The following is a 17,485-nucleotide window of genomic DNA, read 5'->3' on the forward strand; positions in this document are numbered from 1 at the left end:
CTAAATTGACAATTTGTAAAGTAAATTTGTTAAAGTTTTTAGAGTCAAAGATCAAATTGATAAAATGTGTATACATTGAAAGATGTTAAGCAATCAGATTAATAAAGAAAAGAAAGTGATGGTTGAATCGATGATTCGCTTGTAGGCAAGGCAGAGAGCCACTGTGGGTTAGTAGCTTCTGGGAGTGGAATTATAAAGAGGAGGAAGAAGAAGAAAGGAGAAGATGTGTGTGTATGAAGTAGTGCCTTGTGCGATGTTGTATGGGCCATTTTAAGTGAGAGACAAGATTATCTACGTGCTTAGAGATTACTGACATTGAGACTTGATCTGGTTTCCTAACTGTGATGTTTTAAAATATGACGTCTTGAGATAATTGGGTAATTAATGATTTTAAATTTCTCATATACATCTCAAATATGTTGTGAGCTTCGTCAAGCTCAAGTTCGCTTGTTAAAAGTGGAAGGTTCACTAAATTAGTCAAGTTTGCTAGAGACATGATTTGCTAAAGGATCGGCTCCCCCGAAGGACATGTGTTGGGATTTGCGGTGTAGTTATAACAAAGGGTTAAATTTATTATTATACTAATAAAAAATAAAATTCCACTATTAACTAAACAACAAAGTGACAAAAAATCAAATTTAAAAAAAATGACCAAAACAAATTTGATAATGTTAACAATTGACTTTGAATTATAAAATCTAAAAATTAAAAAGATTAAACTTTACAAATAAAAGTACAAAATTAAATTTTAAAATTTTGTATGGCTTATTATAATCTAACCATACCATCTTAATATTTTTATAATCATTAAATTATTATAATTTCTCAAAATACCGAATCATAAAGTTGATATACGTAGACATTTTAAATAGCAAACATCAAGAAGACAGGGAGCTCAAAAGATTCTCCAGCAGGAAGCTAGCTAATACGTTTTTCATTTTGAGAATATATTCTTTTTCAAATTTTTTTTCTCAATATAAAGTGGTCTAAAACAACAATGAACCTTTTTGGTGGATAATTTTCCACAGACCTACCATTCCCTGATATCTTTCTCTCTCGAAAGAATCTCAAAGTATAAATCAATAACAAAAACTGGATTTAAGAGACAATGGAAAAGAAAATTAAAAATGAAAAAGCAAAATTTCTAATTTATCTACAAAGATGGATCTTCACTATAAGATCTATCTACGGCGGCTGCAAAGACGACAATATCCGCATAAAAAAGTCGGATAGGCGTCTGAGTTTAGATAAGAGCTCTGCATTTCTCCCGAAGTAAGACTCCGCATTCAACAACATTACCTGAATATCGTGCTGCACTGCTTCTAAACTTCGATAATAGTTGTTCTCCAATCTAGACTGGATAATATCAAATGATAATGGCACAGGGTACCTGCCAAAATAGTCATTTCCAACATTCAGTCACGTTTTAAACCCAAAAGCCAGAGAGTACCGGCTAACACCGAGTTTGGCGGGTGGAAATGAGGAAGGAAAGTGTGTGGATGGAAATTTCCACTTGAATAAGCAATGTTTTTAACAATTATGTAACATTTCTCTATTTTACATCCTTTGTACCAAACATAACAAAGGAAACATAGCTTTCCCTTTCCTCATCTTTTTCCCTTCCATTCATTTTCCTTCCTACCAAACATGGTGTAAAATTATGAAGCAGGAATGCAGGATGTATATGAATGCTGACACGTATTAAAAACTTCAGATTGAACATCCATATAAGCATGTAAAACATGACTCTTTAAAAATTATTTACCTGTTTGTAAAATTAGACTTCTGTGAAACTTGCTTCAATTTATTTACTGCGTATTGATCCTGAAATAATTTAAAGCAAAAATTAACAAGAATTTAATGGTAAAGCTTCCAATAAATTTAACCTACTCCAACAGTGTCACTTGAACTTAAGCTCGAGTGATAAGCAATTTGGTAGACCTAATTAAGTTCAAGCTTGGACACTAATCCTGAACTTTGCATTAATTACTAACAGTTCAGGAAAAAATATTTTAAGACTCATATTTTGCCAGATACCTGAGCTTTGTGAGAAGATTTCTCCAATTTGGCAAAGGCTGAAAGTAGATTATCTCTGATATTACTATCAATATGAGGCTGCTCCCACTGATTATCCGCATCAAAGAGCTCCCATGGACTGTGAAGTTGTGGTTCCTTGGGCTCACTCCGGTACTGAACAGTGTACCTTTCCCATGGACTATCGGGAAATTCATAAGATTTGGGCTTCACAGCCACAATCCGGCCATCCCACCAACTTCCATCGTCCCCACTCGCATCTTTCCACCAGACTTTGCACTTATCCCTGCAGCTCCAATTTCTATCAATAGCAGCATCAAAGCGAGTTCTTTCTACAAGGAAGTCAGGGAAACCAGTCATATCAGGCAGTGTCAAGTTAAATGCTCTATCGAACATGCTGGAAGAAGGGTCTGTAAATTTAAGAGTCATTTTGCAGCAACTCTCCCCAGACCCTGGAGAAGTGGAATATTCAAGCCCTTCAACTCTACAAAATTCCACTGCCCTTAACATGCTCCCTCCCTTTGATGAAGTCCATGGTCCTGATTCCTTCAAGCCAATATGAGCTGCATATTCTTGATGCCCCTGAAAGAATGGAAGCTACTAAACATAAAAATTTTGCAACTACCAATACCAACCATCAAAATTGGAGTACAGAACTTAGATAACAGGAATGGATAAAAATAATTAGTATTTTATCTTTACCTGTCTCAAGTATACAATTTCATCACCTAGTTGGGGAATATAGCGAGACCCTTCCTCATGTGTTGTCAACATTAACCATGATCCTCGTCTTGTTGATTGATTGGGTTTCCGTATTGGACTAGTGTCATGGAAATAGTAATTACTTCTCCTGTTTCTAGTAGACCTTGATCCAACTGCCATCCTTGAACTTGATCCCCATTCTTTGCTAGGAAGTTGAGACCCATTTGTAGAACCATCCTGGGTGCTTCTATGTACATCTTCTGATTGAAGTACATGCCCTTTCAACCTGCCGGACAGTTTGTTATGAGTCCCATTTGTTGAGCCTTCATGGAGGTCTCCTATCAAACTACTATTATGGTTAGATACATTTGCAGTGCTTTCTACCATGGCACTGCCACTTTCTGAATTGGACCTATCCCTCTGTGTCTTTGATCTCCGATAAACAACATTATACATCTTTATTGAACCTGGTTGTAACCCTCCAGATACAAGAGGAGTTGACATGGGAATTCTATCAACTTGAGCATCCGAATCTAGCAACCCATCACCTTCATTACCTGAACAGATATCATTGGATCCATCAACTAAGGGTACCTCTGAAACTAGGTCTTTTGCCCTCTCTGACGTGCCATCATTTAATGCATCATATCCACCATTCATATGACCTCTTGAAATTTTCATTTTCAGCCCAGGACTTTCATCGTCAATTGTGGTCCTTTTGGAGAAAAACCTTAACTTAGTTGAAATAGGCATATTGCCCTCTTTTACCTCAGAAGGCTGTCCATTCTGATTAAAAGTTGAGATAGGCATATCCTCAGCTGATCTGTTGACCCATTTTGGTGATTTAGGATATTTTATATGTTCACTAGGACCTGAGGGGTCCTCAGCATTATCAGGATCATCCAAAACTTCCCTCTCATTCCGAAGGTTCTCCGGTGTTGTCACCTTACCATTCATACCCTCCTTGCAAGTTTGGATATCTGTGCTCAGGGATACAGTAGCACAAGCCTTTTCCGGTCCTACATATCCATTGACATTATTTTCTTTGTGGTCACCAAGACATCGTGTAGACCCAGCATACGCATCTGATGACACAAGTTCACCCAATCTCAGACGTTTGGAAGTACGAGCCTTAACTCCTCCCCACTTAATTGCCCCATGCCCTCCATCTTTGTAAGCTTCAGTCAGATCTAAATGATCTTCAATCTTGTCTGATTGCCCCCTTAGTCCACCTATCATGCTATTGTTTGCATCAACAGAAGAACACCCCATATCCAATGAGCTTATATGTTTTACGCTTCCTTCAGAAGCTTTGTGTGACAAACTTGCAGAATTTTCCCGTCTTTCAGGTGGCACAAGCTTATTTGGATCCCAGCCGGGCAATTTAAGGACCAATCTTTTCCTGTTCCCAGCATTATGAGATTCAGGAAGTGCATTAGCTTTAGCAACATCCTCAGATTCACCAAAGAAGACTTCTTTTCCTTTTGAAAGTTTGATTTGTTCATTCGGCAAATCTCTATCAGATTCATCACTGTCAACGTATGAATCTGGTATCATAGATTCACTCTCAGAAGAATCACCTTCAGAGTCATATTCATCTTCCCCATCAGTTGATGTTCCAGTTATTTTAGAAAAGAAGTGTAAAGCATTGCGTGCAGCAGCTCTTCGAGGTCTTGATGATTTTGAGGAAGTTTTTGAAGTAGAAGACTTTCTCCGTAAAGCTTTTCGTTCATTTCTTGATTTCCTAATAGGGCCATTACTTAAGGAGTTGCCATCGCATTCATCCAAATTCCTTCTTTTAACACGCCTACCGGAAGATGTCATAAACTCACTCTGAAGTGGTGAAAAATTCAAGTCAACCAAGTGCCTCTAAAAACATTAAAATATAGTAACGAAAAGGATATTAAACTTACGTCAGCCTTCGGTTTTTTCCTTTTTGATCGACGACGGGCATCTTTATGAGTATCATCAATCTCACTGTCATCCGTACTGCACTCAGGATCACCAGAGAGAGAACCTAAACTTCCTTGCTCCCCTCCTGTGGAGTACTCCTCTATGACATTATACTCTGAATCATTATCATCACTTTGCACTTCAATTTCTGGCTCCCAATCCATGGCATCTAAGAATGCTGGCAGAGGAGCAGCAATTGCATCTAAATCTGCCAAGGGCGGGATTTGGTAATCCTGGTCTAGACTGAAGTTCGGCCCCACAGAAAGGTTCAAAGCACCAGGTTTCCACTCCAAACCTAAAGCACCTAATCGCCTTTTCTGGTACATGGTCTGATAGGGTTCTGTGTATGGAATCATCCCTAAAGTTTTCCAACCCAAGCAATTACGAGAATAAATTAACCAGGAGGGTGGTAAAAGGAATTAAATGAACCAATCATTTGGGACGAGTATGAGTAGAGTTAAACCTGAGTCACAAAGAAGATCTTGCATATTCCGTCTATATGTAGTAAGCTGAGTTTCCTGAATTACAATGTCAAATCATCAGAATTTCAATGAAGAAAATGTGAAGTATTTTTTTTTTTTTTTTGGTGGAACCAAGGTAACCTCCATTTCCATTTTACAGTCCATAGAGATTAATTCTTTTAGGGTTTGTAGCTACCCGTTCCAACAATGTCATCTCCAAGGTTCAAACCCAGGTCCTCCCCTTGGGAGAGCAATGTGCCTTATCATTTCACCCAATCCTTGTTGGGAGTGCAATGAAAACATTTTAATTATCTGAAAACTCAGTTATCAGCTTCAAATATGATAGGGATGGGATATGAGCATCCACACATAACTAGAGATGATATATTTGAGGTGAAGAAAAAATATGATTCAACAAGGAGTAAAGATGTAAATCTGCTAGACCAAAATGTCTAGGAACGAAGTCAAAAATCATTGATGGCAATAAGCTATGATACATTTTTAACAACAAACTTTGATATGCTTCTCCCTCTTCTCTTTCTAAAGAAACAAGTTGCATGTAAGACCCATTCAAATGACAAGCTGGAATAAGAAAAACAAGGTCATTTAAGGTAAAGACTAAAGAAAGAAGAATACATTATTCCCAGTAAAAAGGACACATGAACACTGACTGTATCAAGCAGCAGGCAGAGTAAAATTTAAGTTTTAAGAAGATGATGCTAATAGAGAACCATTAAGTCAACTTCTCAGTTCTATAAATGTAAGCAGACCATATTAAGGAAAAGTAGCAAAAATAGAAGTTCAAATAACGGCAACCAACCAGATCAAGTGAATTCCCAGAGGTGTCATGGATAAGAGGTCGATAATCACCAAGAAAGAACTGTAGATGAAGTGCACATATAGTAAGTATCATTATGAGTTATATAGAACTTAGTTTTGACTCTGAATAAAACTAGATGAAAACATAACAAGTTAAAATACGAGGTACCTGATCATATTTGGCGTCCTTCTGAGATTCCCCTTGGCCTGTATTTAGTATGTATAATTGACCAACATCATCTGAAAGTATAATGGATGTCCCATCCCTATTTTACAGATACAGTGAAGTGTAACATGACAGGAACTTTAAGTTTGCAGCAATATAAAACACAGGAAGACAGACTTTTCATAAAGATTCCAAGGTATTTTAAATGAGAGAGATCATGCCTGCAATCGACCTAAATGATAACACTTAAAAGGTCATACGCATCAAAAAATTTCTAAGCTTAATATTGGGAACACCATAGTGGAAGAAGGGATAGAGAGGAAGGGTAGGGAGAGGGGAAGAAGGAAGCAAAGGGTAAGGTTCCGCTTGTCAGGATTGCTTTGAAAAGGCATACTATGCATATCCTGTCAAACAAAATAACATGTATCTAAAGCATGCTTGATAAGAAGGACAATGCAATTTAATTTTTAATTATAGGGGAATTGACACAATAAAAAGGGTTCTAATCAAGCTTTCTCTTAGTAAACTTACGATGAAAACTTCCCATCAACCAACTTGAAACGAGCAATTTCATATATTCGAATTGGTGTGCCTTCCCATATCTACAGCCAAAAGAATATGAAAACACGTCAATTAACAGAGAAGATCCAAAGATACTTCACATAGAAATAAGGAGCTCAAAACTCACATCCCAGACAATGGTTCTTCCATCATAGCCTGCACTCATAGCTATCCGTGGGTTGAAAGGATGAACATCCAAAACATACGTCTTAAATAAATGAGTAAAATAGTCAGATATAACTATGAAACAACTTGGCATCCATTTTTAGACACCCTCAAATCACAAGCATTCACATTGGAAATCATAAAGTAAACGCAGAACAGAAGCTAGTCAAACTCATTAAAAATCACTTCATGGTGGTACACCAATAAACTTCATCCTCTTTGAAAGACAAATAGATCATGATTTCTTTATCAAGAAAAAAATTCCTTTGCTCCAAGGCAAAATGCCCTTGGTGGTTCAAATCTTAGTACAAAAACATATCAGTAACTGAGTTCTTATGTCCAGGGGGCATATGCCATTTTACACTCTTACTTGAATGTTAAATAGTTGTGGTCCAGTATGTCTCATTTTGGGTTTAGTTAGTTAATAAGGTTCTCAAATTGTCTTTAGTTTATACAATTTGGACCCTATCCCCAAGCCTACCAATTGTAAAATTTCAGAAGTCTTTTTTATCTGATTGTTATAAAAACATAAGCTAGTTATGAAACTTGGCTATTAAATGGCAAAATTCCATTCTTCCCCCTTTCCACTAACCTCCATGTGAACCCTACCCGAAATAACACCATCATACATGAATAAGCGGATTGAATAGCCAACAGTGCATGATTTAAAGCTGAGAGTAAAAAATGATGATTAACTTATTTCCTGTTTCTTTGCAAGAAAACAGAAGGGTAAAAGCAGGAAAGCAATCAAAACAACATCATGGGTCAGAAATAAGGCGCAAATGTCAATAAGGGTGCTCCATTGAAATATCAGAAACATGCAAAAAAATGATGTCTAGTGCTTAAATAAAAAATACAACGGATGCAATTAGGCTTTTCAAATAGAAGATAGTTATCCAGCTAACATATCACCCAGACAACATACACCAGCTAAAATGGAAATCCACACAAGTTGATTTGAAGGCATGCTAACCCAATAAATATAGTAGATTTGAACAAATTGAAGACTATGCTATTCTACTCTAAAGAAGAGAAAAAAGTTGAGGCTTGGAAATGTAAATAACTTACAGAATCAGTATGACCAGATAAAGAATGTACCAAGCTACCATCAGCAGCATTCCATACACATATTCTGCAATCTGCATCATGAGAGTATGTCATTTAGCCAAAACTTGCAGCTATTTAAGCCCTTGCATGGTTCCAAGGACAGAGCACAAAAATGTTCAATCCTAGTCCAGAAAACCTTTAAAATTACTCAATTGGGTGTATAACCAATTTTGCAAAAGAATGCATTACGCATTACAATGATGGAACTGAATAGTTAAGAGTAGCTTAGCATCAAATACAGCCTAAACTGAGCCAAGGTTTTACTTTACAGATGCATAAAAAATGAAATGAGCTACAGGCATTAAATAAATGAAGCTATATGTGAGAGTTCCACCTTTTAACATTTTCTATTCTTTCAGGGAGGGGAGAGGATGTTGCATTAAATTTTGAAAGGAATAAGGTAAAAAATAGATACCCTTGTCAAAATGAGAACAACATTCTTCAGTCAAACTCAAGTCATTACAATTTTATTCTCTAAATGCTCAATGAAGTTCAAAATAGCAACCTTAAAAGAGCAGGTGAAAAATAAATACCCATGATAGCAGCAAGGACAAAGCGGTTATCTAGGCTCCAGATTATCATATTTACACCACGAGGAGTTGGAAGAATTCTCTGGCGTGGGCCCCCTCTTGGTGGTTGTGGAGGCAATGGTGGGGGTGGAACTTTAAGATGATAATGTTTACACCAGCGACCCACTTTACCCTGAACCAAGTAACAGAAATAGTTGTTCCTAAATAGACAGGCATTAAAAGGAGAAGGCATGGTTGAAATCATAAACTTTAAATGATGAAGGCCTTGGAAAAAAAAGCAGTGAAAAGTGAAACTGTTTATAGTTACGTGTGATCTACGAGATTTTGGAACCCAAATAATTGCACTGCCATCACGGGAACAGGTAACAATGTTGTCCTGAGAAAACCTGGAACATATTGTGGACCACATCAGACAACAAAATAAGCAGTTACATTCTTCTTCAACTGTAACGCCTAATTAAAAAGTGGAAGCTAAGAAGTCCTTTAGAACACCCGTTAAGCTAGAGGGTTCTCAAAGAAGGGAGGATTGGAACACCCCCCCTCCAAAAAAACGAGGAAACAAAGAAAGAAAATACAAGACTTGAAGAAAATGCCCACCAGGAGTTTCTAAATTTTGGAACACTGTCTTCCTTCAAACCGTCTGCTGTAGAAAATCTTGATGAAACAGAACAACCACTGCAATTTAAGGCAGTAACGTAAATTGAAATTATAATTCTATTAATAAAATTACTGAGCAATAGAGTATGATAAACAGACCTGAATTGCACATAATTTACATCATTCTCATGTCCAGATAACACGTCAATCTCATGATTTGGTTGATCTGAATCATCAGTGTTGGGTTTACAAGCAACCCACACCTGCAAATGATCGAGAAATATGACATTCTACACCTAAACTAGTACAAAAATAAAAGAGGTCGTAAAGCAGGACAAAATCTTGGAATAGGAACTCATACCCTAGCTAAAGTGTCTGAGCTACCAGTGACAAAGACAGTTCCATTAGCATTGAAAGCACAACAAAAAATTTGATGGCTCTGTTGCCCAGAAGTTGAAGATGAACCACTGTTCTTTCCTGCAACCATTTTAGTATTGCTATGTAAGATCCGTCCATCAAGAAGCATTAAAGTTACGGATACAAAGGTAACAAACCAGCTAAAGAATCTGAAGGCTTTGGAACGTATATCCGAGGACGGATTTCGGCATTCCTAGCATCCCATATCCTACATGTCCCATCATCAGATGACCTGCATAGTTTCAGGAAACCCTACATTTTAATTTCAAAGCAAACAGAAACCATGTACCAAAAGCTAACATCAATCTAATATCAACCACAGAGTGAAGGACTTAAAGATTTAGGGTAATACCAAAAAACAATCATATAATCACCAAAATCAGTAAGGAGAAATAAACCATGCGGTTAATACCTATAAAACTAAAAATATTAGAAAGTATCTTCTGTACGCCTCTCTCGAGTTTTTTTTTTTTTTTTTCGGGGTTGGGGAGCCATAGTTGGCAATTTCAACTTGTATTATATGACATTGTAGGGCCAACTACTATTTACTTAATTTCTAGGTGAGGGGGACAAGATGACAGAATTTGGCAGTTTTGACAATTAGGAATCAGTCTTACGATAGAAGCTGATATACAGAGCCTGGCCTAGGGCTAAAAGCAATGGCAGTAACAGCTCCGGTATGTCCTCGCAGAACTGAAATTGGTTGCCCATCTGGCAAGTGCCACTGTCAGCAAGCAGGAAACAAAATAACAATCATTGAATAAAAATATAATATTCTTGAGCAGGAAGAGAAACAAGAATCAGTAAGATGCAGGAAAGCTTACAACACGAATAATACAGTCATTCGAAGCAGACGCCACCATAAAATTATTGGAACTGACAGCCAGGTCAGTTATGTCACCCTTTCATCCAAATAGAAATAATGTAACGTGTAACTAAAAGAAACCACAGATAGGAAAATAAATAAAAACTAAAATTTGCAAGAAGTGCATTATAGCTCATAAAACTCACTTCATGTCCACGGCAGCTAGCTAAGCAATATGCAGTCTCCATAGACCAGATTTTCACAAGACGGTCATCAGAACCAGTAATGACATACCTCCCAGATCGATCAAATATTGCTGCAATTTGCATACAGTAAAAAGAAAACAAACTCAAGTTCATGATGCCAAGAAAAATCTTGTCAAGTTGGAGCTTTTGAGTGACAGTGGTAACTGCTCAAAACGTTCAAATACAGAAAGAAAAGCAGGAGAGACCACAGAAAAGCTAGAACCCATAAAAAAGCATAGGAAAGGAATCTTTAATGAGCTCACAAGTATATCAACATAATACCTTCTCTGCAAGTGTGCCTATATATATATATATATTTTTTTTTTTTTTTGGGGGGGGGGGAGTGGATGGGTTAACAAGCATGCATGCTCAATTTATGACAAACAAATAGCCTAATTAACACCAAATCTGAAGCACATGGTATGAAGGTTACTCAGCAATAAAGAATTATGCATGGCTCAAACTGCAAATATGAAGACAAAGATATACCACAATAGACAGCATTCCGGTGCCCTCGCAACCTCTTGATATTTTGCATCTTCTGCACCATAGTTGATGGTTTTGCAATGGCATAACATGCTGCACGAATAGATGGGGACCGATGATGTCTTGTGAAACCACCCCCAATTTCCCTTAAACCCAGCCCACGAACCTGATCTGCATGCATATGAGGCCAACGCATATGAACAGGAGGACGTTTGGCTTCACTTTTTCCTTTGTTGTCATCATCTGAGAGAAGATGAAAATCAAATTTAAGAATAACTTAAAATTTGAGGCAGAATAAAATTCCTGAAAAGAAAATTGGAAGAATGGGCAAGAGAAGTTCTTTTATAATCCATTGAAGTAGTATCTCAAAAACCAAAAAATAATGAGGACTTGATATTTTTGTTCTAATAAAGTTCCAAGTTTAAAGCGCAAAGGAATATGTTTCATGGCTGAAAAAAAGCCACCTACAGCTCAAAAGAGAAAAGGGCCCCGTTCCTAAAAGAGTGGGGACATCAGCAGCATTTGGAGTGTGTCTTGCACTTTTGTCTTTGGATTGGGAGGGTGCAGTTAATAACAACTGCTTCAAAAGCTTTATCAAGTGATCTTTTTCAATGTGAGGATTCCTACAAAAGCATAAATGGCACAAGAAACAAGTCAAACTTTTTCATAAAATGCTGCATGAAACTCATAAAGTGTCTGTTGCTACTTAGTTATAAAATAAGTTGCCTTTGTCATTTGAAACACCATACACATAGCCTGCTATTCAATAGACATCTTATGATCACGTTAAACAAAACTAAAAGCTAATATCATACCTCTCCACCAACTGAGCATAACTTAAAGGGAATGACAAGCCATCATCATTTTCATGACCACTATCTTCCCCTTTCCTTGAATACCAAGCATGATACCTTCTAGGTAGAAGTTGATTTTCAAGCAATTCATTCCAAAACTGTCCACATGTTCTTTTACAAGGACCAGTTGAAAGGAAATGCATAATCAAAAAGTAAACTTCCCTGAGATCAACATCTACGTTATGCTTCTTAGAATCATCTGTCTCTCCATCTGCAAGTTGAGCTCGCACCTTAGTGGAAAAACTCAATGGCTTCATCCTAACAGAAGGAGAATCACTGGAGGGAACATATTTCTGGAGAGCCATATAACCTGCACATTATTCACACATGCGATAAGTTCGACCTTATTCACACATGGAAACAATACATCAAAAACAAAACTGCAATGACATTTATAACCAAACCATCCTTTCAGTCCAACGCAAAACTACTGTAAAAAATCTAGAAGAGGGAAAACCTAAGATCTCAGCACAAACACGAAAACCCTCCAAACCCCAAGTTGAACATATACAAAATATAACATCAAAGTGACTTTCAGCTTCTCTCAATAGATACCTCAATTTAGGTATTCACTTCAAATTCGTTCAATATCAAAGCATAAACATTTAAAATTCGCAAAAATACCTTCAGAGCGTACCAGGTGGATTAACCGGATGGGCAGTCACCGGAAACACGAAAATCTCTACCGCGCATTTGGAAATCCACAATGCAAAGGCCTGCAACAACAAGAACAGATCAAAAACCCTAAATTCAAAAGATTTCCACTGCTAACAATCAATAACAATAAATTCTTAACTAAAAAAGAAAACCAAAAAAAACTACCAAATTCGACATTCAGTGCGATGCACGCACAAAGAACTTGCAGCCAAAATAACTAAAATAAATTGAATTTTGAAAAAAAATAACAAGGAAAAAATATAGAAAAACAAGAAGTGGTATATAAGAAAGATTACCTTCAATGCATAAGATTCTTTTCAGGAGCAAAACGATGCGTTTTGGAGGTTTCAGTGTTATCTTCTTCAACTTAAAAGGAAGGATTTAAAGTGGGAATGGGGATCGACTGAAGAAAAAATAATAGCTAAAATTTTAATTTCAATAACAATGGAGAAAATTTCGAAAGGAAGATAGCGAGTGACGGACACGCGCGAAATGACGAATATTTATTTTGAAAATTCTAGGGAGGTAGCTTCTGTGTGTTTGTGTTTTTCTGTTTGGGGGTTTAAGAGAGAGAAAAAATAAACGAAGGGATTTCTCGAGATAAAAGGAGGAAGAGAAAACAAAGAAGATGAGAGAACCGAGGATTCAACGCAGCGTTTTTATATCTTTTACGATGCTCACTTACGCGCGTGAAAGGTAGCGCGTGTTTTGACGATATCTCTGAGAAAGCGGCGCCGTTTATGGGCTCCGCTGGGCTGGGTTTTTGGTTTTTCTGGCTATTTGAGGTGCGCTTGTTTGTACTTAAAAGATGACAAGCCCACAAATCAGTGGGACCCTATTGGCTTTGGTTTTTGTCTTAATTGCAGCTCCTTTTACCTGTAGAATTTTGGGAAAATTAGCCATATGTACCATTTTTAAAACGAAGTTAGCAAATTAGGCTGATTTTTTTCTAATTTAGGGAAATAGATTGATTTTGAAGAAAATAGCTGAAAATGCCTATTGTTGGAAATGTTGGCGTTTTCAGTTTCTCTTTCTTGCCACATCAGCATAACTATTTTTATTTTTTAATTTAATTTTTTATTAATTTTTAAAGGGATAAATATTAAAATTATAAATGAACTTTAATTCAATGTGTAATATCATATATGAACTTTGATTTTGTACTATTATTTACATGAAATTTTGATTTGATTCAGTTTTCACAAATCACTAACACCGTTATTGAATTAGCATCATTTTACGTTGATATATTGTACATACAAATAATAAATGAATCTAGTATGAAAATAAATGTACCTATTTATTTTTTAAATGTGTACAATTAAATCAAAATTAAAGTTTTATATATACATACAAACTCTAATTTAAGTTTAATAGATATAATTATACCAAATTAAAATTTATGATCAAATTACACATTGATATACTGAAGTTGATGAATATTTATTCCAACAAATCATTTGAATATATCAAATTCAAGGTTGATATAATTTTATTTAGAAAATTTAAACTGCAAACTTCTAGCATAAAAATTTACTAAAGCTATTAGGATTTGAATTCTAAATTAGATGTTATTTTTAATTATTAACTTTTATGATATAATATATATTATTTTTATTAGTATAAGAAAAGGAGACATTCTTTTTTCTTAAATTAAAATAAATCCAACATATTTAAGTTGATTTCGGAAAAAACGATTAAGCTTATAAATTTTAATTCAAATTAATTCAATTATTTACAATATTCAAAAATGAAAATATAAAAGACAACATGTTCGATTGAAAATTTTAAAATGATTTTTGAAAAATAAAATATGTAAAATTTAGAAAATAAAAATTTATTTTCATTATTTTCACTAAAAATACTTTATAAAACAAAAAATAAAAATAAATGATTGAATTAAGATTATATAAGCAAGTAAATATATTTTTTCAACAAATTTTAAATATTAAATATGATGCTTTAGTTGGAATCCAAAGGTTAAAAATTTTAAATTAAAAAAAAAAGGTCAAAAACGGTTATATTGATGTGGCACGGGGGAGAAGTTGAAAATCTTGAACTAACATGGGATGAAAACGCCTCTTGTAAGAGGTTAAGTTTCTGATAATGCTCTAGAATAACGTATTTTTATGTATTAATCATGTGTTTATTTTGAGCTCGATCTTACTAATTTAAGCTATTTATGTCTTTTTATCTTTTAGGGACTGATTTGGAGGCAAAAGCAAAATTAAGGGACAAAAGTGCGAATTTGGAGACACATTGGGCTGATATGCGACACAAGGAAAAGATTGTGCCAAAAGTGCAAGCATGGGAGACACAAGGACTAAAAACGTAAAAAGACGAGATTTTATTTTATAAGACTCCATTTTATTTATATTAGGATAATTAAATATTAAGATAATTATTATGATTATTCAAATTTAGGATTTTATTTCAATTATCTTTATTTATCTTTAATTAAATGTATTTATCTTTTTAGAATTTAAGTTCAATTAGACTATCTTCCTAGCACTATAAATAGGGGGTGAAGTGACTCTATTTGTATTCATCTTTCTCTCCCCCTGAAAGTCTAGGCTTTTGTTTCTTCATATTTTCTTTCAATAAAATTCATTTTTCCATTTTTATATTTATTTTCTTTTCCACCATTATTATGAGCCACTAAAATCTATCTAGCCGAAAGTTGTCAATATTCTCCAAAAAGGGTTCTTGAGGCCTAGAATCCGTACTTAGCCTTCTCGTCAAGTATTCATCGTTTCTCCGCACTACGGGCTGACGCTTCCGTCCATGGCCCTTAAGAAGTAAGCTTTTCAGCATATGCAAAGGCGGCCGCTTTGTATGTTTTGGAAGGATTGGATAGTCGGTTCGTTAACTTACTGCGTCAGAGGTTGGCGAGCCAAAGAGACAAAATGGCGTGGGATTCGCCATTAAGAAGCGTTGATCTAGCATAGATTACTGGCTAGAGTCAGGTTCCCTAAAAATCGTAAGTCTAATCTTTGGAGCTGGTGGTCGTAGGCGTCCTCTTCCACTATAACTGGCTTACTTGAGTTGAGAAGGGTCATTTAAAAGCCAAGGATCGAACCCAAGGCGAAATGAGACAACTGGAGGCTGGAATTTACCAATAAGAATTTCTTTTCCTTTAACTCTCTTTATTATTTTTATTATTTTCGTAATCACAATTTCAGTCAACTTTAGCTTCTGTTTTTCATTCTTTTCCAAATCAAATCTTTATTTTTGTTATTTTTATTTTTTTCTGCCACGCAGGTTTTTTTGGGCACGATTCTGCCCAGAATTTCGAGAAACAAGCATTCGCATAATCCAATCCCTGAGGATTCGACCCTACTTCCCCTTTACTGTTCTTTTTCATTATTTTACAGGGAATAGGATATTTTTGGTGCTCTCAACAACGCATCAGTTTCTCTCTTCAAAATTAACCTATTTTCTTAAATTTGAGAAAAATCAACCTAATTTGCTAAATTCGTTTTAAATATGGCATATATGCCTAATTTTCACTATTATTTTTTCGATGTTTTTTTAAGTTTTCTAATGATTTTGGATTTAGGGTACCTTAACTGTTGAGGTCAGAAAGTTAATGTGAAAAAGCACTTCAAAAAAGGGTTAAATATAAAATTAGTATTCGAACTTATCAACTTCTCCCAAATTGGTATTTTATGGTTTTTTTTCCCAGATTGGTAGTGTCCTCTTGTACCTTTTTTCTTTTTATTTTATTTTTTATTTTCTAGTTTTCCTTATTCTTTTTTTTGGGGGGGTTGCTTCTACTTCATCTTTCTTCTTTCTTTCTTTTGTCAACCCCCTCCCAAATTTTCCCTCACTTTCCAGCATCTAATCCCCACCATCAACCAACCCCCACATCTCTTAAACCCCTTTGGTTTTCCTCTCCTGCCATCATCAACCAATCCCCACCTCTTAAATTTTAACGTCATATTTGTTATATCCTCAATCATGTTTTAATTTTTTATTTAATTTTTCAGTTTATTTTATAATTTAATGGTGGAAGATGAGTTTTCCGTGCAAGACATGAGCTTTTACAATACTATTCCATTAATAAATAGTTTCTGTTTATATGTTGATGTTAAGCAAAATCCAAGCTTAACCCAAATTGCAATATATTTTTTTACACTCATAAACTGATTTTTTAAAAAATATTATATATATTTATATAATTCTTTTTTTTAGAAAATGGTTTTTGAATGAAATGGAAATATTATTTGAACCGAAATCAAAAGCTTTTGAAACTTAATAATGGTGGACATTATGGAAATCGAAATTAATGAAAGAGAAAAGGTTAAACATTTCAATAATGTAAAATTATTTCACAATATTTTATATGCCAATAAAAAAAGCGGCTAAAGAGCTTAATTTATGGTTAACATTATTGAAAAAAAGTGTAGGAATTTGAATTATGTCTTAATAGTTTACAAACCGTAATCCAATTATCATTTTTTTCTTTTAGTAGCCAAATAGCTCAATTGATGAAAAATCTACTCTTAATTGCCCTTAATTATTTTTTTTAAATGATCTCTTGCATATAATCCATTGAATATATCTAATTTAAAAGAAAATTTATATTAAAAAGCATATAATATACTATATTTAATCTTTTTAAGGTTTCATCGATAAACAACATTCATATCAAACTCTTTTTAAGGCAATACTACTTGAGAGTTATTTACTTGTATATTTCGTAAAATCGTGAAAACAAAATACTATTTCCAAGCTTCTTCAAGTTAAATTTAGAAATAGTGAAATAGTAATACCAATTTTTTAGATTTTTTATATTATTACTTATACTATCGATAAGTTTTAGATTTAGTTCATGTAATCTAATTTAGGGTGGGTTTGGATTTGGCGATTGGGTGCAGTGCGTTTAACTTTCTTTTTGTCTTACGCTATAGTATCACTACAATA

At 34.9% G+C, this 17,485-nt stretch overlaps 1 protein-coding gene across 2 annotated transcripts; it reads right to left on the bottom strand.

Moving 5' to 3' along the window:
• Positions 1–903: 903 nt before the first annotated feature.
• LOC108456763 (uncharacterized) lies at positions 904–13,431 on the bottom strand. 2 transcript variants are annotated; one of them, XM_017755417.2, is made up of 25 exons: positions 12,856–13,431; positions 12,540–12,618; positions 11,864–12,212; positions 11,517–11,671; positions 11,052–11,291; positions 10,524–10,633; positions 10,337–10,414; positions 10,130–10,236; positions 9,650–9,744; positions 9,457–9,572; positions 9,255–9,358; positions 9,096–9,173; positions 8,806–8,884; positions 8,502–8,670; positions 7,930–8,000; positions 6,824–6,904; positions 6,667–6,737; positions 6,139–6,235; positions 5,971–6,030; positions 5,153–5,207; positions 4,650–5,047; positions 2,737–4,569; positions 2,038–2,616; positions 1,766–1,824; positions 904–1,390 (listed from the first exon to the last, which is right to left on the bottom strand). In XM_017755417.2, exons 3-25 carry the CDS (start codon positions 12,205–12,207, stop codon positions 1,186–1,188), a joined length of 5,184 nt encoding a protein of 1,727 aa, XP_017610906.1. In that variant the 5' UTR covers positions 12,208–12,212; positions 12,540–12,618; positions 12,856–13,431; the 3' UTR covers positions 904–1,185. The 2 variants fall into 2 exon arrangements, with proteins under 2 accessions (XP_017610906.1, XP_017610905.1); XM_017755416.2 differs by having other exon boundaries at positions 12,527–12,618.
• Positions 13,432–17,485: the final 4,054 nt, after the last annotated feature.

This window comes from Gossypium arboreum, chromosome 9, assembly GCF_025698485.1.
Source record: "Gossypium arboreum isolate Shixiya-1 chromosome 9, ASM2569848v2, whole genome shotgun sequence".
Classification (NCBI taxonomy): domain Eukaryota; kingdom Viridiplantae; phylum Streptophyta; class Magnoliopsida; order Malvales; family Malvaceae; genus Gossypium; species Gossypium arboreum.